Source organism: Trachinotus anak, unplaced genomic scaffold, assembly GCF_046630095.1.
Source record: "Trachinotus anak isolate AG129_WGS33_773 ecotype Australia unplaced genomic scaffold, CSIRO_AGI_Tana_v1 ptg000002l, whole genome shotgun sequence".
Classification (NCBI taxonomy): Eukaryota; Metazoa; Chordata; class Actinopteri; order Carangiformes; family Carangidae; genus Trachinotus; species Trachinotus anak.
The window spans coordinates 2,635,304-2,660,358 of NW_027273853.1; the positions used below are offsets into that span (position 1 = coordinate 2,635,304).

General features: G+C 40.7%; 1 protein-coding gene across 2 annotated transcripts in view; it reads left to right on the forward strand.

Moving 5' to 3' along the window:
- The first annotated feature begins 333 nt into the window (after positions 1 to 333).
- Positions 334 to 25,055, forward strand: part of vps9d1 (VPS9 domain containing 1) — a 30,237-nt gene continuing 5,515 nt past the window's right edge. The window contains exons 1-15 of one of the 2 annotated variants that reach the window (XM_071490001.1): positions 334 to 458; positions 2,322 to 2,394; positions 4,704 to 4,907; positions 5,118 to 5,253; positions 6,041 to 6,152; positions 8,336 to 8,398; positions 9,454 to 9,506; positions 13,139 to 13,226; positions 13,756 to 13,841; positions 14,361 to 14,509; positions 15,185 to 15,535; positions 15,752 to 15,881; positions 18,576 to 18,781; positions 19,470 to 19,554; positions 22,678 to 22,782. In XM_071490001.1, the coding sequence (XP_071346102.1) occupies positions 366 to 458; positions 2,322 to 2,394; positions 4,704 to 4,907; positions 5,118 to 5,253; positions 6,041 to 6,152; positions 8,336 to 8,398; positions 9,454 to 9,506; positions 13,139 to 13,226; positions 13,756 to 13,841; positions 14,361 to 14,509; positions 15,185 to 15,535; positions 15,752 to 15,881; positions 18,576 to 18,781; positions 19,470 to 19,554; positions 22,678 to 22,782 (1,934 nt within the window). In that variant the 5' untranslated portion in view covers positions 334 to 365. The remainder of the gene's footprint in view (positions 459 to 2,321; positions 2,395 to 4,703; positions 4,908 to 5,117; positions 5,254 to 6,040; positions 6,153 to 8,335; positions 8,399 to 9,453; positions 9,507 to 13,138; positions 13,227 to 13,755; positions 13,842 to 14,360; positions 14,510 to 15,184; positions 15,536 to 15,751; positions 15,882 to 18,575; positions 18,782 to 19,469; positions 19,555 to 22,677; positions 22,783 to 25,055) is intronic. The other variant, XM_071490006.1, reaches the window with a different exon arrangement.

The following is a 25,055-nucleotide window of genomic DNA, read 5'->3' on the forward strand; positions in this document are numbered from 1 at the left end:
TGACAGCAAAAGTTACATACAATTTTTGCTGACTTTATGCAAGCTCACACAAATATAATAATATATATATATATATATATATTTTAATTTTGGATCACATTAATGTTTTAATGTCCTCTGGGTGCATCAGATACATAAAGTGACGGAGAGATAATGTGGTGATTGTCTTTACTTTTCCAAATGCTTTTTAATTTATTCATTATTATTAAGATTCAGCCGAATTCGTGATTTGACTGCCACTCCCGTACAATAGGAGGCAGTGCACACTTAAGCTTTGTTTACAATCATTCATGAGTGGACACAAAGAAGAAGGAAGAGGGCGGGGAGGGGAGAACGGGCAAAGAAGAAGAGTATCCGGACTAACCATGGCTACAGCTGACAGTGGTGTGACAGCTCTTCAAAATGCCATGAAAATGGCCAAAGTAGCAATACAGCTGGATGGAGGGAGCAAACATAAGGTAGTGTGCCCCACAGCTCGACTGCAACAATAACATGCGGTTTTCAAGCTCACAGGGACCAGTGTGTGGTGATGTAAACAGACGGAGGGGGCGGGAGCTGTGAGTGGGTTAGCAAGCTAACCTGTCACTTCAGTGTTCATCGGTGGCCTCAAACACACCTGCTGGAGAGGAGAGAAAGCCTTAATGCTTATCCTGTAAATTTCATTAGTTATTAAAGATATGCATATATTTTACCGGCTACCATCCATTCGTGTAGTAAATGCCATTAATATAATTTTAGACGGAAGTTAGCTTGTTATTCCAGAAGGGATTCTTCACTTTAAATACTATACAAATAAAAGTTAGTAATAAACACTATACTTTTATTTTAGACTGTTCTAAAGATGTTCAGTCACTACTAAGTTAGATTTGTATAGCAAGTAAAAATAAAGAAAGTAAAAACCTTTCTTAGTACAATAAGCTGTATTAAACATGACACTATTACTTTATCATGGTAGTGAGATAATGTCACCATTATTTTGCACAGGAGAGTTTACTGTCTGTCTAATAGAATATATGTACACCAGTTATTGAGATATCAAGTCAGAACATTTTACACTACATATCTGATTTTTTGTCCTACTACTGTCCTCTCTCATTGTCCCCTATTTCAAGGTGATATACTTTTTAAAGACTGTTTACGTATTTGTATGAAGGCTTTGTTTTCTCTGTCTTTTTTTTTTAATGTGAACTCAAATCAGTTTACTGTAAAAAAAAAAAAAAAAAAAAAAAAAAAAAAAAAAAGCACTCTAACATAGAAAGCAACAACGGCTAATGCTGTTTTTGATTCTGTTACTGTCACCATATCAGCACATATGGCCAAAACCAAACTGTGATGCAATGTAGGTTTAAAGCATTTTGGATATGTTCAGTAGGCCAACAAAAACAACCTGTTGTGAAGGTGACGCTGAAGTTATTTTCCAGTTTGCAGGCTCTGATTTGACAGTTAACGGAAAAGTTGAGGCACACTTAAGTTACAATACTCAGCGACTGATTCTCTGCCCTTTGCACCTCTGTTGTGAAAGTGTGTTAGACACTGTAGTTAAAGCCTCAGTGCTGCTCAGACCAGGTCCTTAGACTTACATCAGATAGTCTTAGTCTTAGATAATAATTTGAATATTATAACTTTTAGAAAAAGTTACTTGAATAGTTTAGAATAGTTACTTGTTACTACAACTACTACTGTAGAGACTTCTGGAGTAGGATTAGATGCTGTTTCTGTACTTACAAATATTTCTAAGTGTATCCTTAATCATTTAATTTAATTTCATATAAACTGAACAGTGGACAGGGACTAGTACTGTGAGAGAATGACTGTCCATCTATCATAGCCACTTATCCTGTTGTAGTTTGTGGGTTGCTGGGGGGTATCCCATAATCGACTGGGCAACAGGCAGTGTAACTTAACAATGATTAAGTTTAAAATAAGCGCCAGCACTTTATTCAGTAGTAAAGATAAAGTCTATAGCAACTGGTCAATAAAAGCTAGTTCCAAATGTTCAGACATAGTCATCAGAGTGTGATTAGAAAATCTTGTGATGAGACAATACAACAAGCAACAAAGACCACAACAGGCCAGCCACCATTAAATGTGGACATTGAGTTGTGAACCTTACTAAGGAGAGCTTATTATCCATCTGTGAAAATCTGTTTTGTCAGGTATAATTTCTTGTCTTTCCAGTATGTCTACTGACAGATTTTTGATAAACATGATATTGACTTGACATTGCCTCTATACAAACTGAATTGACTGATGCAGTGCATAACAATCTCTGTGGGTATCTTGCATTGTTTACTGTTTACATGCTTGTGGTCTCTCTGCAGGAAGCTTACTGTGAATACCTCCGGACAATCAATTACATATCACATGCACTTTTGGAGGAGACTGTGTCACAAAGTAAGGTCCGAGTTGTGGCATGTATGACTGATGTTAAAGACATATACTGAGATGCTTTATGATAAGACATCTAACCTCGTGTTTGCTTTCTCTATTACTTCTTTAGTATGTTTACTCAATTTTGCATACTGCACAGAGTTGTCCAATGGGCCCTCTGTGAGCTTCTGAAAAAATCTGACTTCCCATCTAGAGATTTGTCAGCATCTGAACCTCTAAATCTAAGTTAGGAAGCTGCGGTAGCATGTTAAACAACAGCCAGCAATGTTTAACTCGTGGTTATGACTGGCAGATAGGGCTGCATTAAAATACCTACTTCAGGACAAAGAAACATTTCACTGTGGTCATATTGTTGATTGTGATACTGAGTTATTTAAATGTTTTCTGCTGAATGCAACACTTAAGATTTGATTAAAAAAGTGAACACATTTGGGCCGCAGCTAAACTTACTCATGCCTTTATTGCGATCATGTGAAGTCCTGAGGTTTGTTGTTGTATTTTTTGTGAGCTCACCAAAACAAAGTCCTATCAACTAAATAAGAAATGAAACTTCAGAAAGCAGAGAATGTACACATTCTCCACCATAATGTGCTCAGACACTACAGACTGATATCAGATGCCTACAGACACTGTTAGGCATCTGATATCATCAGCAGTGGTGAGCTGTGGGTCCTATGCTGTATATCCTGTTGATTTTTGGGCCTGTTGCCCTTTGTTCTCAGATTATTTTAATTGTACTTTCATGGGCAAATATTCTTATTGAACTATAGCTGTTTGTGGGTTCTAACTTTTTTGCACTCAACAGCAGGAAGAGGTTCAGTCATCTGAGATTAAGGGTGCAAGCAGCAACACGCAGGTTTCAAGCTTCACAAAGCCGAGCGAAATCACTGCAGCTAGTTTAATTCTGTTTGAAGAGCCAGTGAGACCAACCGCACACTTGTTTCATCATTAAAATGTATGCAGCATTTCAAACCTTATATACTCAGTTACTGTAGTACCATTTGTTCCCCGTTCATCAGATTTGAATGAAACTTGTCTATGCTCAGGAGGCAGCATAGGATGTCTCTAGTGACATCAAGGCATCTTGAGCCATGAGCAAATACAAAATAGATAAGTCATGCCCACTTGCACTAATCAATATGGCACTTCACATTTGTGGTGCCCCCTATAGGTTGGGCTCAAAATGCTCTGGTAAACCTTTACCCAATCACAGACTGACGACGTCGGCAATTTATGTTGATTGGATAAATGCTGAATGAGTTAAGGCCAATATTCGCTATTGCTTCATAACCTTTGTGACAATATTTTGGTTGATGATGAATTTTAGACAGATACAGTATCATGTTCACTTTGTACTGTGGTGAAAATCTGTCTACAAGGTCATTTTGCTGAGTTGTCTCACTCTCTTTTCTGTGTAATTACATTTAGTTGTTGCAAGATGCAGAAGAAGTATTTGGGAACTCTGACTAAGACTAAAGACAAGACAGGTTACTGTCTTATGAGCTATTGACTTTTACTTGTTACTCAAAGACACACTGTGATTCTGTTATTGTGCTCTTACTGTTTTGAAATATGTATTTGAAATGAGAGGAAATGTGCAGCACTGGGCAGGAAAACAAACTGTGCATTATTAGAAAAACAGAAAAGAAAAGATAGAAAAAGTTATATATATATATATATATATATATATATATAACTGGGCCCAAGACCAGCGCAGGGACTCAGATCCTCTCTTCTGATTGGCTGACTGACCTGTTGTTACTAGAGCTGCAGAGAGAAGGCTGAGGGAGGAGATGTAAAACTACACTGAGATGATTTTTGGTTCTTCAGATATATCTTCCTGTGAATATCATGTCAAATAAAACACTGCAAAAGTATGAACTATGGTAACATTAAGTTGGTTGAGGGACGTCTTTAACTGGCCTGCAGGTTGATGTTCAAACATTATTGGTGTGCACTGTCACTTTTCTCCTAGACCACTATGATGATCTCAGATGAAATTTATGAACTAAGAGAAAAGACTGAGGTTTTAACATATGGCAGTCAGTGGAGTGGTGGATGGGACTGTCCAGACTTGCCTCATGGGACAAACAGACCAGGAGCAGCAGCCCCTGCCAGCGTAGTTAATCATTCTAACCAGATTTGAACTAATCAGCTTGAATACAGTAGCTGACTGTTAGCACAAAATTGACACAGATCTTAAATCCCATGACCTTTACATAGTTTACCTGCATTAGATTAATCATCGGGGGGGAAAAAAATCACTTCTCATAACCTTTTCTGTCTTCTCTCTGTTTCTGTCCCGCCCTCAGAAGAGAGGGAGATGGTGGCGGTGGAGGTGGAGCGGATGTTGAGGCTAGCTGAGCAGTGTCTGGAGCGAGCGAAGTCATTTATAGAGAAGAGCACTGACCCCCCTGACCTCTCTGCATCTGCCTCTGCTTCCTCTTCCTGTTCACCTGCCCAATCAGAACCCTCACAGACTGCCGTTCTCCCAGGGGCCACTGCAGCAAACTCTGGTAAATAATTGTGTTCCTCCAGTCCTGTCTTTTATAAACATAATCACTCGCTCAATCACTGATAACTTGGAGTCTGCCCCCGGGCTCACAAATCGAAACCAGCCAATGTACAGCCACATGATTTTGTCCTTTAAGCCAATCAGAAGCCTTTTCTCTCTGTTTCACCTCTGCTGTCACTGTCACCTCTGTCTGGTGCTCCTGTCGATACAGGGCGTAAAGCAACCAGCCCCACAAAGACCGGTCACCGCAGGGTGTTGTCAGAAGGTGGCGGGGAGCTCTCCCCCTTTCTCCCCCCTGAAGTCTTCAAGAGACTACAAACAGTGGAGTCAAAGGACACAAGCAAAAAGTAAGGCCACATATTGCTCCATTCAATGCCAGATATCCTCTGAAGTGAACAACACAGCAATGATAAGAGAGATTTCCAAGAACCAGCTGCTGCTGGATTCCTTTCAGAGCAACCAGATTGAAACAGATTCTTACACTCTTTAAAATCTACATTTTAGACCTGTGCTTGGAAATGAATCAATAAAAAAAAGAAAAAAGTCTTGCTCCTTCTCACTGCTGTTTGTATTCAGTTATCTTTATGCCTACGCACCATTTTTTAATTAAAAATAGTTGATTTAACTTGCAGAATCTTATCACCACCATTTGTGAATGTTGTTGGTGCCTGAGCTTTTTGACTCCGGACTGACCCTCCGAGATTAGGTTTGCTAGATCTCTCACTGCTTTTAAATCCCTTCTTAAAAACTGATTTTTAAAAAAAGCTTTTGTCTTTTTGTGAATTTTAATTTATTTCATTTTATATAATTGTTTTTTTGTTGTTTTATTCTTGTTTTATCCCTTTGTGAAACACTTTGTAACTTTAGTGCTATACAATTGAGGTAGGGTTAGATTTAAGTATTATTATTATTATTATTATTATTATTTTATTAGAATGGCGTCCATGCTGACTTCAGCAGTCTCCACTGAAAACAAAGAGTCTAAACTGCTAATAAAAATAATCCTGTGGTGATGACAGGTGCACACAGAGACTGGTTTATGTGCCTTTGACTCACCCGCTAAGTAACATGTTACTTGTTTGTATTTCATATTTTGTTTGTGTTTCTACGTGTGTGTGTGTGCATGTGCTGTAGAGAGCTGACGCCCATTGAACAAGCTTCACGTTTGAACCAGAAGTTGAAAGCCAATTATGAAGCTCGTCTGGCAAGACTCACACCTGGTCAGGCCTACCAGAAGACGTCTTTGGTGAGTGTGTGTGTGTGCGAGCGTGCATGTGTGTGTGTTTGACGCCCACTGAGTTTTTCTAAGGCTATATTTGTGGTCCAGAAGTGAGAAGTAAAGGTATAGTCACTGTGTTGGCAACACCTCTGTCAAACAGTCGCAACACAAACTGAACATTTGAACTGTCATGAAGGTTGGATTTATTTCTTGAAGGACAGTTCAATGAAACTGCATTAGTTTAAGCTAGGTGTTCCTAATAAACTGCCAACTAACTATATAGATAGTGTCAATAAATAAATAGAAATTAGTCAAACTAAAATATATATAAATAGAACACAATTCAACTGCTACTTTACTCACCAATTGATGAATCCAGCCACCAACTATCCACTCATGAAATGAAATCGCACACTTTAGGAGCCCCAGGATTATGCACATTAATGGTGTGTAAAAGTGGCATTTCATAATGTAATGTAATTCACAACAAAGTTAATCCTAGTATCAGCTGATTAATCGTCTATCAGCTTTTTCCTGCTCCAAACTATAATTATTATATCGGCCTTTAAAACTATCTGTGGACCTATCCTCTGTTGCACTGATGCTCATTTTAATCATACTTTTAAATAGGTAAATTATTCAGTTTACCAGTGGAATTAAAAGTTTTGAATGGGTTCATCATCCATGATTGGACTGTGTTTTGTACAGTTAAGTGATCAGACACAAAAAGAAAGAGTTCAAAACAGACAACTTTATTGTTTTCCACAAACATAGTAAGCTCCTTCAGCAGCATCTGTTTTCATCAGTTCAAAAAAAAAAAAAAAAAACAAAAAAAACAAGCTGCCAATTCAAATGCCTTAGATTTGATGTAATTTGATGTACAAGTTCATGTGAAAACTGAGCAATTATAGTGGAAACCTTGCTTGTCTTGTGTATGTGATTAATCAGTAAAAATGCGTTGAAAATCATGATTTAATAGCAACGTAACTCTCAAATTTAGAAGGGTTAGCCTAAACAAAAACATGATTAATTCACCGTTCATTTTTCAATAGTTGTCTCAACATTTTAAGAGACACCGTATGTGGTTTAATTTTAAATTACCTGCGGTACTTCCGGTATGTAGTCTACGTCAGCCTGACGCGTCTGCCCGGTTGATGATAAATGAATACCTGAGAGAAGGGGGAGTGGGCTGTGTCTCTGAGCCGCATGGGATATTTAAGGATAAATAACTTCACAGCTAAGAAGCACAACGTTCCTCTCATCGTGTTCGTGTCTTTGCTGAGAAAGGTCACTTTTTCCAGACAGAAAAATCATGGTAAGCGAGAAGCTACAACATTTAACCTGTAGCTTAGTGAGCAGTATTTTAATTGCCATCGTTACTCATTTCCCCCTAAATGCGTCCTGTGTTGTGTTGGAGATTTTTTTTCTTTTTTTAAATAATGTGACCTTATTGTTCAGATACGGAAAATGTTTCGGCGTCAAGTGGAGCTCCGTGCTTACTGGAGAAAGCTAAAGGCGTTTGTAAAGGTAAAGGTCTCATCAGCTAATTCACGCTACAGGGCTAACCATGGATGTATTATCCATGGGGCTAACACTACAAACATTTATGAACCACAGGAGCTGTGATAGCCCCGAATTAAAAAACTGAAAATTGAAGATTTTCAAATTCACAGACAGCAAGTTTTCTGGCTCCGGGGAGTTTCATTTGTGTCTGTTCACTATAACTGTACGACAGCATTCACAGCCATGTTTATGGTGCAGATTGGATGCTGTCTGTTCTGGTAAATATGACTCATCACATGAGACGCTACGGAGTCTTCAGGGTTGCAACTGAAGACGATATAATTAAGATTTTTGATCTGTTGTACCTGTGCAGGTGAAATGGTGATGGTTCCCTCCAGAGATTTAAGATGAAGAATTTGTTTGAAATTGTTCATTTCAGATGGGAGTAGGGACAGGACATGACATAATGGCTTCACCTTTAACACATATTTTTTTATGTATGTTGTTGTTGCCACCTGACTTCTTGTTTTCCCTGATAATATTTACAAACCAGCCATAGGATCATTTCCAGCCTCATGGTTGTGCTGAATTGTTCTCTATATAAACTATTCACATTTTAATACAATTTCATAATATTTTTTTCTTGGTGATGTTTGATTGCATGAATGCATGTAATTAAAGTAACCCCCTCCTCTTTTGCCCTGCAGAAGCTCTCTCTCCAGCGGCAGATGATGGAGAACCTCATCATTGCCAAGGCCAGGCAGGATGCTGTATCCTTCTGTTGTCACTGTATTGTACAAGTCTCTGTCTTTTATTGTTTGACTGGTGAAGGTTAGCTTTACTAGCATCAAAACGTTTTTCGCTTCCAGTTCCAATATCTTATGTATATAATAATATTTCCCCTTGTTTCCGCATGGACAGATGGCAAACATCAGTGTCATTAGAAACAAATATTTAAAAGAAAGAGCCTCTTATATCTACACAGGTGTTTGAGAAATTTAGCAACTTTTAGCTGCCAGACCATGAGAAATGACAAGCCACATGCTGTGTTTTTAAAGTGCAAAAATCATGGCTTTAGTTCGTATTGTACTGTTCAAGTGGTCATGAAATATGTTGAGCTTTGCTGGGTCAGGAGGAGAGAACGACTTGCGCGAAGAGAAAAACATACATTTAACTGTAGATTTCTGAAAAATATTGTCTTTGAGGTCAATTAGCATCGCTGCAACTTATTCTGCCTTCAGAATCTTCCTGGTTAAATAGTCCCACTAGAATCACAAGGCAGCACTGTGATTCTCCAGTTTACCAATAAAAGAGGTTATACAGTGTTAACTATATCCAGAGCAAGTTGAGCATACATGCTCATTTCCATCCATGCGCTATTTCACATTGATGTAGGCCTGCACCTGGAAGCCCCCTGGTAAAATCTTTAACTGGTGGCAACTTATTTTCCTTTTTTTGTAGGTAATTCTGTTCCTGACTGTGTAAACTCAGCTGCACAGGTTAATGGACTCTCTTTATTAGGCTAAAGACGGACCACTCCTCCCCCTGACCTGCTCTGAACATTCCCATGTCCATGTTCTTTCCATAATAGGTTTTTCTGTATCATATGCATGGCTGTTTTACAGGGAGCTTATTGATGACCTAGTGACCTCTGTGGTCTGTTGACATTTACATGGTGGAATGTTCATATGTGTTTTTTTTTCACGTCCATCAAAGGCTGTAATTATACACGTCTGATTTAAAGTCAAAGGCATCATCACTTACAGCTGATTCATATGAGAACTATTATGTTTGGAGGTTTCCTTGATGTTTGTTGTAACATTAGCTCCAGCGGAAGATGGAGGAGAGAAGACTGAGGCTCCAGGAGGAGGCTAACAGGTAAACTATGGTTCTTCACAAACACATTGGATTAGGTTCAGCATTAGTTCTGTTTTTAGCCGCTGCCTTTATCTTTAATCACCAATCTCTTTAATCCACATGAGTGCGTTTTCATTTTAAAACGATCTCCATCCAGATGCAGTTTTAGCTCCATGACAGAAACTATCTCAGTCCATACAATCACATATACATACATGACCATTCACATACAGTACATCCGGAAAATATTCACAGCGCTTCACTTTTTCCACATTTTGTTATGTTACAGCCTTATTCCAAAATAGATTAAATTAATTTTTTACCTCAACATTCTACAAACAATACCCCATAATGACAAAGTGAAAAAGGTTTGCTTGAAATTTTTGAAAATGTATTAAAAATAAAAAACAAAAATCCAACATGTACAGCTTTTGCTCAATACTTTGTTGAAGCGCCTTTGGCAGCAATTACAGCCTCAAGTCTTTGAGTATGATGCTACAAGCTTGGCACACCTATTTTTGGGCAGGTTCTCCCATTCTTCTTTGCAGAACCTCTCAGGCTCCATCAGGTTGGATGGGGAGCGTCGGTGCACAGCCATTTTCAGATCTCTCCAGAGATGTTCAATCGGGTTCAGCTCTGGGCTCTGGCTGGGCCACTCAAGGACATTCACAGAGTTGTCCTGAACTCCTTTGTTATCTTGGCTGTGTGCTTAGGGTCGTTGACCTGTTGGAAGATGAACCTTTGCCCCAGTCCGAGGTCCAGAGCGCTCTGGAGCAGTTTATCATCAAGGATGTCTCTGTACATTGCTGCGTTCATCTTTCCCTCGACCCTGACTAGTCTCCCAGTTGCTGCTGCCGAAAAACATCCCCACAGCATGATGCTGCCACCACCATGCTTCACTGTAGGGATGGTATTGGCCAGGTGATGAGCGGTGCCTGGTTTCCTCCAGACATGACGCTTGGCATTCAGGCCAAAGAGTTCAATCTTTGTTCCATCAGACCAGAGAATCTTGTTTCTCATGGTCCGAGAGTCCTTCAGGTGCCTTTTGGCAAACTCCAGGCGGGCTGTCATGTGCCTTTTACTGAGGAGTGGCTTCTGGCTGGCCACTCTACCATACAGGCCTGATTGGTGGAGTGCAGCAGAAATCGTTGTCCTTCTGGAAGGTTCTCCTCTCTCCACAGAGCAACGCTGGAGCACTGTCAGAGTGACCATCAGGTTCTTGGTCACCTCCCTGACTAAGGCCGCGTTCAGACTGCAGGCGAATCTGATTCAAATCAGATTCCTACTCAAATCCGATTTTTAGGGCTGACTGTCCACACTGTTTTTAGCAAGTGTCCAAATCGGATATGGCTCTGTTCAGACTGTGCCACATTATTGACTGATCTGACAGGTTGCTGTAGTAACGGAGTGTCTGACATCATATAATTGCGACAGCGACAACAACAACAGCAAACATGATGGAGGCAGGTCACCTCAGTATATTGGCTTTATCACTGTCCACTAGAGGTGCGGAACATCTGAGACGCACTAGACATTTGCAACGCCACAGGAGGCTGGTAGGATTATACACAACAATGCTTCGTGCTGCACTCACTGCCGGAGTTTCTGTGCAGCGACGACCAATTGCTTGTGAATTTCAGAATGTGCCGAGCAACGTTTAATATGCTCACTGATCGCCTACGACCAAGGCTCACATGCCTGGACGTGCACCTCAGGCCGGCAATAGCGGTCGGACTGGCACACTGGGTCTGGCGTCGCGTAGAGTGACGTCACGGACAGTCAAAACCGATCTGAGTGTTTGGAGCTGTTCAGACTGAGACGCATCTGTCCAAATGCGATCTGAAACTACCTCCCGAAGGTGGTTTCGATCTGGTTTCCAAAAATCGGATTTCATGTGATTTGTGACTGTTCAGACTTCAAAAGAGCCATCCAGTTCCAATCTGGATGGGCTAAAAATTGGATTTTGGCTGGCAGTCTGAACAAGGCCTAAGGCCCTTCTGCCCCAGTCGCTCAGATTGGCTGGACGGCTAGCTCTAGGAAGAGTCCTGGTGGTTCCAAACTTCTTCCATTTACGGATGATGGAGGCCACTGTGCTCATTGGGACCTTCAGTGCTGCAGGAATGTTTCTGTACCCTTCCCCAGATCTGTGCCTTGATACAATCCTGTCTCGGAAGTCTACAGACAATTCCTTGGACTTCATGGCTTGGTTTGTGCTCTGACACGCACTGTCAACTATGGGACCTTATATAGACAGGTGTGTGCCTTTCCAAATCATGTCCAATCAACTGAATTTACCACAGGTGGACTCCAATCAAGTTGTAGAAACATTTGAAGTGTCATGGCAAAGGCTGTGAATACTTATGTACATGTGATTTTTTTTTTTTTTTTTTTTTTTTTTTTTCAGTTTTTTATTTTTAATATATTTGCAAAAATTTCAAGCAAACTTTTTTCACTTTGTCATTATTGGGTATGTGTGTAGAATTATGAGGCAAAAATGAATTTAATCCATTTTGGAATAAGGCTGTAACATAACAAAATGTGGAAAAAGTGAAGCGCTGTGAATACTTTCCGGGCACGTGCGAGCCGGTGTAAACAGGAAGCAGATAGCAGATTGTCTACTCTTCAGTCGTTAAGTTGTACAAAACACTACGAACAAGGTGTAAAGACAGATGAATTTAACTGCACAACAGCTGCTAGCAAAGACAACAAGGTCAGAAACAATTGTAATTCATGTTGCTTTCACCACTGGAAGTTGAGGCTGATGCGACCCAAACAGGGAGCATGTGGCTGTCTACATCATTGATTCCAAAGGTCTCTGTTTCTGTCCGTCAAGACCACAACTGAACCCCAGAGTTTTCAAACTAAAACAGGTCCAGCAGCGTTCCTGAAAGTCTCTATTTTAGGTGCTCAAACTCCAGAGTATCATGGATGGGAGGAGTAAACGTAGCACAGGAGATAAAATGAGATAAAATGTAGTAATGTGGATGTAGCCTTAGATCAGACTTGGGTATATACTTAGACATGTGTAAGGTGTACAGTATATTCAGTCTGTATAAGACCATATCAAATTATTTTTTTCCCTCAATCCACTACAGTTTTTGGTTCATGATTCAGGTCAGTCTCCTAAATTTGAAATGAAGTTTTCACCCACTCGTGTTCCTTGCTTTTGAAAGGCTACCTACAGAGTCAGTGGTGTTATCTATTTCTGTAGTTATCTATGGGTAAAGCTCTCAATAAATTCTTTGAAAGAGTTTAGTCCATGAGAAAATCATTTAGAGTCACACAGTTTACAAAACTCGCAGATGGAGGGAAAAGTCTTCTGCAGATCATGAAATATGATGTGCATGCACCGTATATTAGCATTCACTTTTGCCATTTTTTTTTTAGTTCAGTGGTCATGGCACCAAACCTATTATATAACTTGTCTGTGTAGGTTCTCAGTCATCCAGGTCACGGTAGTCTGAAGTCCTAGAGTCGAGGACAACTGGAACCTAAAAGAAGCCCAGTTGTCATCAACTCTAGCACTTAAGACTGTTATTTAAGTTATTGACCAGTATGATGAACAAATCTGAATCTGTAGGGATATTAATTCAAGGTGTAAGGTGCAGGTGTACGTGTATATGTAAATCTGTTTCCTGTGTTTGTCGCTGTAGGAGATTTGCAGCATCTGGGGCCATGACTGCAGAGGAGCAAGAACAGCGTATGCTCTACACCAATGTACTGGAATATGAACAAGACCATGTAAGTTTGAATAAATGCTATAAAACAAAATAAGGACATACAGTGTATTCAGGGAGTGTTCAGACCCCTTCACTTTTTACACATTTTGTTGTGCTGTCACACTCAATACCCTATAATGACAAAGTAAATTGAAATCGATTAAAAAGGAAAAATTCAGTTTTCTCTTTGTCATTGTGGGTATTGAGTCTACAGTGATGAGTGAAAAATGAATTGAAGCAGATCAGCAGAAAGCTGCAACGTAGCAAAATGTGAGAGAAGTGATTGGGTCTGAATACTTTCTGAATGGACTGTGAGCCACCACAAGTTACCAGATGTTGACGATGCCTTGAGTTGTGGTAACACCTCTGTGCTTATGTGTTGCACTTTCCAATAACTCATTTTCTTACAGAAGCCGTTGAAGAAAACCCTCAATTAGGCATCGATCACTTTCTGTGAAGTTACATTAAAATGAATGAACTAGTCAACATGTTTATATGAAACTGTAGATCTGGTTGCCAGGAAGTCATTTCTACATGTTTTGGCTTTTTAGGATTGGCCCAAACTGTGGAAAGCCAACATGAAGGAGCATCCTGATGATGTCACATTAGTGTCACGTCTGGTCTCCTACCTGCTCAGGTAACTAACTGCAACACCAGCATTTTCATTAAGGTTATATTTTTGCGTTACTGCAGAACAGTATACAAGTTAACTTGTTGTTGTATGACCCCTGATCACAGACCATTTTTGACACTTCATCTGGTGTTCAACTAGCTCCCCATGTTACTATCACTCAGGATTACCACACACACTCACACAAACTGCTGAGTGTGTAAATGTGATTATATTTTCAAACTAAAGTGAAGGATGGCGTTAGTTATGACAACACAGCACCACCCAAACAGATTTCTGGGATGTGTTCAAAAGGTTGACTCACTCTTGCTTGGTTGCGTTGCATCAACCTCCCTGTCAATACGTGATGGTGCAGAAGTGTTTGTGTTTCCTTTTTGTTATCTTCAGGTAGCTCCAGTTAGTGTTACTCAAGATTGTTTCCATACAACAGACTGAGAATGTGTTTATATATCATATATCATAAACAGCACATTCAACACTTTCATGCCACATGAGGATTGATGTGCATTTGTTCCATGTCCCCAGCCGGTCTGATCACCCTGTGGTGAAGCTGCTGAGGAAACACCAGTACCGGGTTTACAATGCCCTCTACCCCATCGTCAGCAAAGGCCTCCCCCAGAGTCCTGCTGTGCTGCTGAGACCTTCACGCAGCACTCACAACCTGCTTCATCCAGGTAGGGCCAGAGCCAGGTGATCAGTACGTCTACCTATGAGCCTGTACCTATTTTAGCAGGGGTGCTGTTGTGCTGTGATAAACAGTGCTCTACAGGCCTGAGCACAACAGACTGAAGTGATTCATTACCTGCACTTCTGATTTGTTGGGTTGTTTCATTATAAAAATGCTGGTTCACATGTATGTTGTTCATTTCATCAGCTTTCATCTTTCTGTTGGTGGCTGCCAGTTTGCTTTTTTCATTCTCTGACTGTGTCTAAAATTATTGACTTTTATATGTAGAGCTTCTGTCCACTTAACGTCATTAAAAACTGCTGTAAATGGTCCTTAAAAAAAAGTCTGATAAATCAAGCCACAGTGCTGCAGTGTCAGCTTTGTTTGGTAAAGAATCAGTGTGCAAAAGACATTCACATGTTTCTTGTCCCAGTGTTGAGTCAGAGCCAAGGATTCACAGAACTGCGCACCACTTTAAATATTCTGTTTTATTACATTAGGGAAAGTGCAATTTGAACCAGTCTGGCTCTTGGCCAGGCATATCAGAGGTATGGTTTTAAAAAGGAAAATAAATCAGGACACCATGTAACATCTCAATGGTAAATCACTCTTGTATAACAGTCATGTGAGCTGCATTAGCATTAATTTATATGTTTATGTGACTATGTTCTGTGTCATACAGAGACCAAGAGGATGTCGACCAGCTCTGTGAGCAGTGGCCAGAGCCTCAGCACCAGCCTGTCACTCTCCCCCTTGCTCCCGCATGATCTCCACACCAACTATCACAACGAGGAGGGGGAGGAGCCTCATACACAGGTGACAGTGGACCGGGAAAACTCGTTTGAAGATCTGGAGCAGTTTCTGACCCAGTTGGACTTGGCTCCAGTCCACGGCGGTGCAGATGACACCGGCTCTGATTCAGAGCTGACCTGTGATACCTCGATGCTCAACGAGGGCAACATGCAGGAGCTGGAGATCAGGGCGCTGAAAGAGCATCTGAAGGCCATCGTCAAAGACATTCATATTGCAGTCGGTGAGTGCAGCAATGGTGTGTGTGTGTGTGTGTGTGTGTGCGCATGCGCCAAAGTAAAAGTTGTTGAATATTAAATAATTGGAGTGTTTATTTATTATTTATGTGTTTATTTATTTTTTATATATATATATATATATATATATATATATATATATATATATATATATATATATATATATATATTTTTTTTTTTTTTTTTTTTTTTTTTTCTTTCAGATCAGCTCCTGTCATTGTGTTTGCTCTCCTTTGAGTGTCTAAACACAGCCAGCTCTAAAGACCTGTGCCTTGCCAGCATAGAGGAAGCCTTCTTCACACCACTGTGGAGCGCCCTGGTGGCTCTTTTCAGGTAGTGCAGCCTAAATCCTTGTGTCCTCAAACATCTCTTCCTACCTTAAAATGTGATCTGAAACAGGCAATGTTTCTCACTGCTTTTGTAGTTTGACTGTGGTATGGTCTTATACAACACTGTAAAAAAAAAACACTGTTCATCAATGCTGATAGTTGTTCTGTCCTCTCAGCGCAAAGTTTCTGACTATACCTGAAGAGCTAGAAAAATGTGAAATCATCGTGCACCAAGCGCCAGTTTTACAATTTTCATCTGGATAAAATCAGTAACAGTCAGTCATTACTGGCAGGTAACCTTTGGAGAGTTGCCACACATGTACAGTGAATTGAGGAAGTGTTCAGAGCCCTTCACTTTATTCACATTTTGTTATGCTGTAGCTTTATGCTAAAATTTTTAATTCATTTTTCCCTCATCAATCTACTCTCAGTTCCCTGTAATGGTAAAGTGAAAACTGAATTTTTTAAAAATTATTAAAGAGGAAACTGAAATATCACTGACAGAATTAATCAGACGCTTAGATATGACTCTGAAATTAAGCTCATTTCTCTCGATCATCTGTGAGATGTTTCTGCCCCTTGACTGGACTCCACCTGTGGTAAATTCAGCTGAGTGGGCATGATGTGCAAAGGCACACACCTGTCTGTTTGAGGTTTCACAGCTGAAGATGTAGATCAGAGAAGAAACCATGAGGAGGAAGGAGCTGCCTTCAGAGCTCAGAGACAGGATCGTGTCGAGGCTCAGATCTGGGGAAGGCTACAAAAAAAAATTCTTCTGCTTTGAAGGTTCCCAAGAGAACAGTGGCCTCTATCGTTCTTAAAAGGAACAAGTTTGGAAAAACTAGGACTCTTCCTAGAGCAGGTCCCCCGGACCAACTGAGCAACTCGGGGGGAAGAGCCTTGATAAGAGAGGTACAACCATCACTGCAGCTCTCCACCAATCTGGGTTTTATGACAGAGGTTTGGGTTTTATGAGTGATCAGACGAAGCCTCTCCTCAGTGAAAGTTTGCAGAAAAGCACCTGAAAGACTCAGACTGTGAGAAACAAGGTTCTCTGGTCTGATGATGGTCTGTTTGGCCTGAGTTCTAAACATCATGTCTGGAGGAAACCAGGCGCCTACCTAACAACATCCCAGCAGTGATGCATGGTGTGGCAGCATCAGGGTATGGGGGGGGGTTTCAGTGCCAGGGACAGGGAGACTGCTCCATTCAGCTTTCCCCCAGCCTTAACCAAAGTACAGAGACGTCCTCAAAACCAGGGTCCAGAGTTAAGAACCTCAGACTGGGCTGAAAGTTCACCTTCCAACAGGACCATGATGTCTGAATACTTATGTCAATGTGATATTTCAGTTTTTCTTTTTGATAAATTTACAAAAAAAAAAAATCTGTTTTCACTTTGACATTGTGGGATAGTAGTGTAGACTGATGAGGGAAAATGAACTGAAATAATTTTAGCATAAGACTGCAACATGTGAGGGGAGTGCAGGGAGACTTTCTGAATGCAGTGTATATAGCACATAATGGTTGTTTTTGCCTGCTCTCAGACTTTGTCTCACCTGATGACAGTACACACTGACTACCAATCAAATCATTGCATACTCTTCCTTTGTGCTGTGCTGAATAAACCTTTTTGTCTAAGACATTTGGTTCTGATACCTCAGGTGAGGAGGTTAAACTGTTGAATGGAAATGTGGTCGTGGAAAAGTGCTGCTCCAGTGTAGGAAACAATTTAAACTGCTTAGAAAATGACTCTCAACAGCATAAAGTTTAGACAGCATCAAGTGATGGACCATTGTTTTGTTGATAAACTGCTTGACAAGTTGTGAAACACAACTGAGCCATTGCATATGTGCAAGTAAGTTGAGAATCAGATTATGTGGGTTGTGTTGAAATAAAATCTTAACTGAGTCAGTGACAGCACGATGGACAGGAAAGAGGCCACAGGGATCACACGTTTGATACCGTCAGTGTTTATTTTTACACTGCAGTTAAAGCAAAAACTAGAGCTTGGTGTGAAGATCCAGTGTGAGTGGAGGTCTCTCATTGGCCAGCATGTGGCAGTGCAACTCTAAGTATGTCAGCCTCTTCCAGTTCTGATTCTCACCACTCTCACATACAGACTTTGAAATGATTGGAGTTAATAGTATGATAGTATCATAGTATGATCTTTACTGACTTCTACTAAATGAAGCTCTTCTCACATTATCATGAGAATTATGTCAATACCATCTGTAAGTATGTCACACTGTGATAGACACTTCTATGTTTCTGTATTTCCTGCACTCAAAGACAAAGTGTTAAGTGTTAATGAATGATAAATGCTGACGTGGGGAACTAGGAGGTGATTTGGTAGGTGGTTCCTTCTCTCACAGTTGACAGTGACCCATCTCAAATCAAAATGATGCTACATTAAATTACATCAGGGACAAATGACAGAGACATGAAACAAAGACTCTGTTTCATTTGTTGTTTTTGTTTTGGGCTGACTCACTGTGGTGGTGTAAATGAGGTGTGGGGTGTAAAATGAAAATAAAACACATTCATCTTTTATCTGTTTAATTGTGGTCCATGTTGGCCTTTAGCATTATTATCAGCTACTTTTTCCCAGGACAAAATAACAACCTAACATGGATATTTTCTATCACACTTTTATTCAGGAGCAGAAAAAAAAATTCACCTTTTTGTATGTCTTTCTCAGGAAGGTGAACAGGGAACGAGAGCAGGCCTTTGAAACGAGTATGAAACTGTATCAGGATGCCTCACCTGGAGATGTAGGGGTGCCTTTGAAACTGTTCCCCCCAGAACCTGGCACACTACAGGGTTCCTACCCCTACGAGTCTGCTGTTGAGGAGCTGAAGCTTCTCGTTAAAGACTGCTGTCCACAGAAGAAGTTGGATTGTATTGGTGAGTGGCACTGTGTGGTTTTCACTCTTCCTGACTCAAATGCGAACTTTGAGGACAGAGAGTATTAATTCAACATGAAGGACGAAATTTACCCTTTTGTGGCAGAGTATTGTTACCTCAGACCTGGTCGCTCCTTCACAGTATGAGCTTTCCTTTTGCTCTCATAGGACATGTGTGATCATAGCCCTTGTCCACCTGAATATAATGCAACCAGCACAGAGATATACTTGCACAATAAATTTTAATATTTCAGACTTAACACTGAGATGTTCTTTTCCTTAGATTGTTGGTAAAATCAGAGTTTCTGTAGGTGATGGCTGTAATGGTGGTTGTAGCTGCTTTGTGTACAACATTTCACACGTTAGCAGCGCATCCTTTACATGAACCTCCAACTGATGTTATGCACTGTTGTTTATTGACAAAAATGGAGCAGTGGTTGGTGTGGGCAAAGTGCAACTCATCCATAATCTGACGGCCAAATGACTTTTAACAATCCTGATTAGTCCTTGACATCTAGAGCCAGTTCATTTAGTAGTTGTTGTTTTTAATTATGGTCCCTCTGCTACATTGCTCTCTCTCTGTCTCTGTCTCTCTGTATCTGTATAATGCAAACTCTGATTTGGTCCAAGAACCAGGGCACAACATGACATGATTGTATATGTGTTGCTTCTGCTATGATTTGTTACAGTTAGGACGTTACGTGTGATCTGTGCCTGTGCTGAGGATTACAGATGTCTTCATGAGCTGGACTCTGCACCCAAAACAGCTGCCATGTGAGTATTCATCAGCTGAAATACGTGCCGCCACGTCAGGGTTTTGGTGTATACAAGAAAAACACTGTGCACAGTGTAAAACTCCTGTTTTTTCAGTTGAATCTCTCCAAAGTTGACCTAATTGAACTTAGAAATAAGAGCCCTGTCCTCACTGACTACATTGTCATGAGGGAGGAAGAGACTATCCCAAAGTCCAGAGAAAGTACCCAAACATCATTTAAGGGCTCCCTGCCTTGGTAGCTGCCCTGTCAGGTCTCATCAGTGCTCAGCTAGGCCTGGCACAGCATGGGCTGTCCTAGGTCAATTGCCCCCTACAGAGTGCCTCTTCCTGGCCAGGTCTAAAAGTAGGTCGTCCTGTCTGGGTTTGGAGCAGACCCCAGGTCCCAACAACGAGCTCGGAGAGAAGAAGAAAGGAGATTGAGGTTTGTGGAATCCGTGATGATGCACAGAGAGTCAGACAAAGGCTCAGTGGGTCACAGCACCAATAATGAAGCACATGCAATATATTGTGAACTTAAATTGTTCTGTGCTGACAAAGTTTGAGTGAAACGCTGAAAAATAAATGAATACACAGGAAGTTGAATGTGTATCTTCTGATTGCGCCCTTTATGTTTTCCTCTGAACCACCAGACGACAGTGATCAGCCCCATCGCTGCCTGGCTTGACTCTCATTTGTGAGTTAGTGGACTGAAACTATGTTGGCATCATTATTGTACAAGCAGAGACTGAGACTCCTAGTGAACATGCTAGTAAACAAAGCAATGTTTTTTTTTTTCCACTGTGTCTTAGAATAGGAGCATTTACTGGGTTGTTTTGAGAGCCAGTCTTAAGGTTAGATGTTTTTTAATAGAGCTTATTATAAGCTGACATGAAACCCATCGGATATGTCACCAACAATAAAAGGGTGTATATATGTGCACTAGGGAAAATAATCATGCACAACTTGTGTATGATTACATTTTAATATCTTCTTTCATCCACTCCTGCCCTCATCCCTGTTTTCATGGACTCACTAATGGCTTTGGAGAATGGCTGAGATTGTGTCTCTTGCTCCATATCTGTCTTCTTGTGTTGGAGTGTGTGTGAAGTGATAAGGGATGGCAGAGTAGAAGAGTTGACTGGGCACAGCACCACTCAGAGCTTTTTGTCCAGAAATGTGGAAGTGATGAAGAATTTATTTTGTGTTCTCACAAAATATAGTCCAGAGAAATGGAAACTAAATCACACTGTGTGGAATTTGTTTTGGCACGTTAGTCAAACATGGCCAAACCACATAAGGCGTCTAAATCAATAATTAATTTCGTCTTGTTTAAAGTCTATAGACGAAGAATGCAGTCATGTCTGCCAGAATATAATCTGTGGTGGAATTTATTGGCCAAAATAAAAAAATCTATGAATCAAAACCAGCGTTTCAAAGGCAACTCTGGCGCTACGAGCTCATCACAGATCCATTTGAATTTTACAATGTCATGTTCTAGCCAGTGGCCACTGGCTGCTTTAATTCAATAAAACTTTCATTCAGAATGGGACCTCAAACTTCAGCCTCTAAATAAAATTCTCAGCTCCTTGAAGATGGCAGATTTGGACGATGCATTTTCCTGTGTTCACATTTTGTAAGTCCTCACTGTGGCATAGCACAGGCCCATGTGTGACTGCTTTTCTTAGTCCATCTAAATGCAGGTTGCCTTTCAGCGTGTCACTCTGACTCATACAAAGTGTTTTTGATCAAGGCCCGGCTCAGATTTTGGAGGAGGATTTATAGCTAAACAAGATGTTGTGCTGGGACACATGCTCGTTTATTTCAGCAGGAATAACCACGTTGTATATTTACATTGCATATTTAGATCTCAGTGTTTCTGCCTATTTGTTGTTGCCCCACCCTTACACTTAAGGTTCTAATTTACACATACACACACACACACACACACACACTTACTTTATTGTGTTTGCCCCCTTTTATTCATTGAGCAGCAGTTTTCTGGGAGCTCACTTGTTCTCTTTTGTGCTTTTGTTCTGTTTTCTCTTCTATTGTGCAGCTAAATTGGCTGCCACTTTTCCTCTGTATCCTGTTTAATTAAGAATTATTTTCCCCTCTGCCTTTATCTGCTGTTCTTTTTTTTTTTTTTTTTTTTTTTTTTTTTTTTTTTTTTTGGAACACATTGCAAACCCTTAATGGTGCCTGAAATCACTGAAATCAGTATTTATTCGTGTGGGAAGAGTGCATTGTATCGCAGGAATGCAGAAACACCAGTTTTCGTGTGAGAGGAGCGATGTGTGTTTACAGTAGTGAACTCAGAAGATTATAATTCAGGGTGTGTGTGTGTGTGTGTGTGTGTGTACTTGTACTTGTACTTGTACTTGTACTTGCTACATAGTAAGGACCAAAAAAAGTATTTTACTAACAGAGTGAGGACATTTTGGGAAAGTGAGGACATTTTGGCCGGTCCTCACTTTTTGAGACACCTTCAAATCACATGTTGAGGGTTAAGACTTGGTTTTAGAGTTATGGTTAGAATTAGGTTTAGGTTAAGGTTAGGGTCAGGGTTAGAGTTAGGCACTCAGTTGTGATGGTTAAGGTTAGGGTAAGGGGCTAGGGAATGCATTATGTCAATGAATGTCCTCACAAAGATGGAAGTACGTGTGTGTGTGTGTGTGTGTGTGTGTGTGAGAGTGAGGTCCTACTCTGTGGTTACATGAGCCTGTCCACACCTTCCAGAACCTGCAGAAGGAGAGTATCCAGTTGCATGCGGCCGGGTCAGTCCAGGGCCAGCAATCTACCTTCTCACGCAAACTAGAACGCAGGCAGTTAGCCCTGCGTGTGAGTCTTGATAAACAAACGGTCACTGTCTGCACACAGGGAGAATGCTATCAGGCTGTCATCATCTCCCAGGCTGCAATTTGTCCTCCCTACAGATCTCAGCCAGAGAAAAAAAGCTTTATCACTCCCATCCCTGAACACGCATCCCATTAAGAGCTCCGTTTGATTTAGTTTCCATTCAGTGCCCTGGGGAGCACATGCCATCATACTCTGTAAATGTCACTCTCTCACAAATTTTTTTTTTTCTATTTATTCACTTGTGTTTTCCTCAGTCTCACCGCCCTCTTCTCTCTTTTGTCTGACAGCGGTGCAGATGACCTGCTGCCCATCCTGTCCTTCGTGGCTCTGCGGTGCCAGTGTCCTCAGCTGGTGTCTGAATGTGCTGCTCTGGAGGAGTTCATTCATGAAGGGTGAGTCATCGTCGTGGAAAAAGATGGTGAATGAAGGTCTGCTTTGTTTGCACCAAATACACAATGATTTGTCTGAGTAGATGTGGTCACAATGTTGAAGGACGTCCACCTTCACGACGCCACTGTCAAAGAAGAAACTTGCAAACGGCCTCATACCTGATGGAATCTCAGCCAGCATGAATTATTATCGCAGTGACTTTGATTGATGACAGCTTTTCAGGGCAGATCAGTATTTGCCAGTTTGAACCTGGCAGTATATTGTGCTGGTCCTCACTAGCCTCTTTTATTCAGAGATCTCATTACATGCCGTCTATGCTTGTTTACACAGACATCAATCTGGCTTGGTCAATACTTCTGCTGCCGGCAAAAGGTGGATCAACAATGTCCCCACCACCCTGCAAATTCAATGTTCTTGTCTTGTATATAGAATGAGTTGAGATAATGAGTCAACTGACTGTGAAAACTCAAAGTGTTAATAATCCCACAGAGGATCATCACAAGTGTCATGTAGGTCATTACTTTGGTTTTCCAAGCCTCAAAAATGTGCTCCCATCATTGGCCTTTCCAGGGCCAGACAGCTGTTCAGTCAGAAAGCTCTGATAAACCCACCAAATGCCACCCGCCCACCACCAAACACCACAGTCCGAGCCTGGTATTTTTCTCAGGAGCTGGCAGAGACCAAAACAGAGCTAAAAGGAGAGAGAGATGTCAGATTTACATTCATCAGGTGGATGCTAACGTTGCTCCATGTCATGTGTAAAATAAGCATTTGTTTGCTATCAAGTTCGCCACAACTATTTCATGAGGTAACTGCAGTTTACAGCATTAAATTAAGATAAAATAATACCAGCACTCATGGTTTTAATCTCTGCAGGGAAACGACCGCTAACATGGAAAACAAACTTCATGGAAATGATGGTAAAATTATTCATGTGTACTGAGGAACTGGATCAAAATGCTGTGTTAGAGTTAAAAGGCCTTCTATGCACAACTAATGTAGCACCAATTAGAGTGACTACTTCCTGTAGTATTGATGCAGCTCTGACCGTGCAATAATTACATTCAGTTCAGTTTTATTTGTACAGCACCAAATCATCATATACATTATCTCAAGGCACTTTATTATAGAGAAAACCTGACCGTCCCCACAAACACACATCACAGCTGGATTGTTGTTGACGGTCCAGTCCAGTTTTTAATCAGATGACCATATGACTCTTCATGCAGTCTCAATAGTGTTGTGGCAGTCAAGTAGGGCTGGTGGTCTTGAGTTGATGCGACATCACACTGAGTGTCGTTGCGTGTGAATTCAGACCACACCCAAAAGATCTACCAACAGCCATAAAACCAGTGGGCTGTAAAATGGTCAGTTTGGCAGTGGTTAAGGAATGGCAGGATATTTAGAGTTTGGTTTTTCTTCTCTATAAAAACACAAATAAAGTCCCAGTTGATGTTTAAGTGGTTCAGTGGGTTGGAAGCAGAGGTGGAGGGTGGAGTGATTGGGGAGTGGCTGAGTTAGATGACACTCGGTGTATTTGGGATTTTATGTTTGACTGGTTTGCGTGTGACCTATAGTCAAAGTAAGAGACCTTAAAAAAAAAAAAAAAAAGAAACATTAAAGTGCGACAAGAGTAACGTGATGCAAAAAGAAACAAAGCTTTTTGAGCTTTAATGGGGTCACTTTCATTTCATTGTGCTTTAAAAAGCAGTTACAAGAATTAAACATGAAGCAAATAAACATCTTTTGTTTTCACTGCTTCTAAGGCCAGAAGTGAAATTTACAGGAGATACAAGTATTATTTATTTTGTTTCATATTTTGGACATTTAATTCATTATGAGATCATAAGCTTCAGTTTTGACCAACAAATACAATTTTACTCTGTTATTTCAGTATTCGTCGGTGAAAGTTCACATTGTGCAATTTAAAGGTGTTTTTTTTGTTTGTTTTTTTTTTCAACTTGAGGCTGCAGCTGCCACAGCCTTCAACATTGTTATTTTATGCCTCCACGCCAGCGACAGCCAGAGCCAGAGGCACAGAGGTTTGGGGTTCTGGGTCCAATCTGGGACTAGAGACGGTATTTACTAATTTGCATAAAGAAACAATACTCAACAAGAGACATAAGAGGAGGTGCAAGGCCAACAGGGACCATTACCCAACACACACACACACACACACACACACACACACACACACACCCACCCCCATCCCATGTTTACTTACGGACGGACTCACCACTCTTCAACACCAAATCATTATCTGTCAGTCAGATGA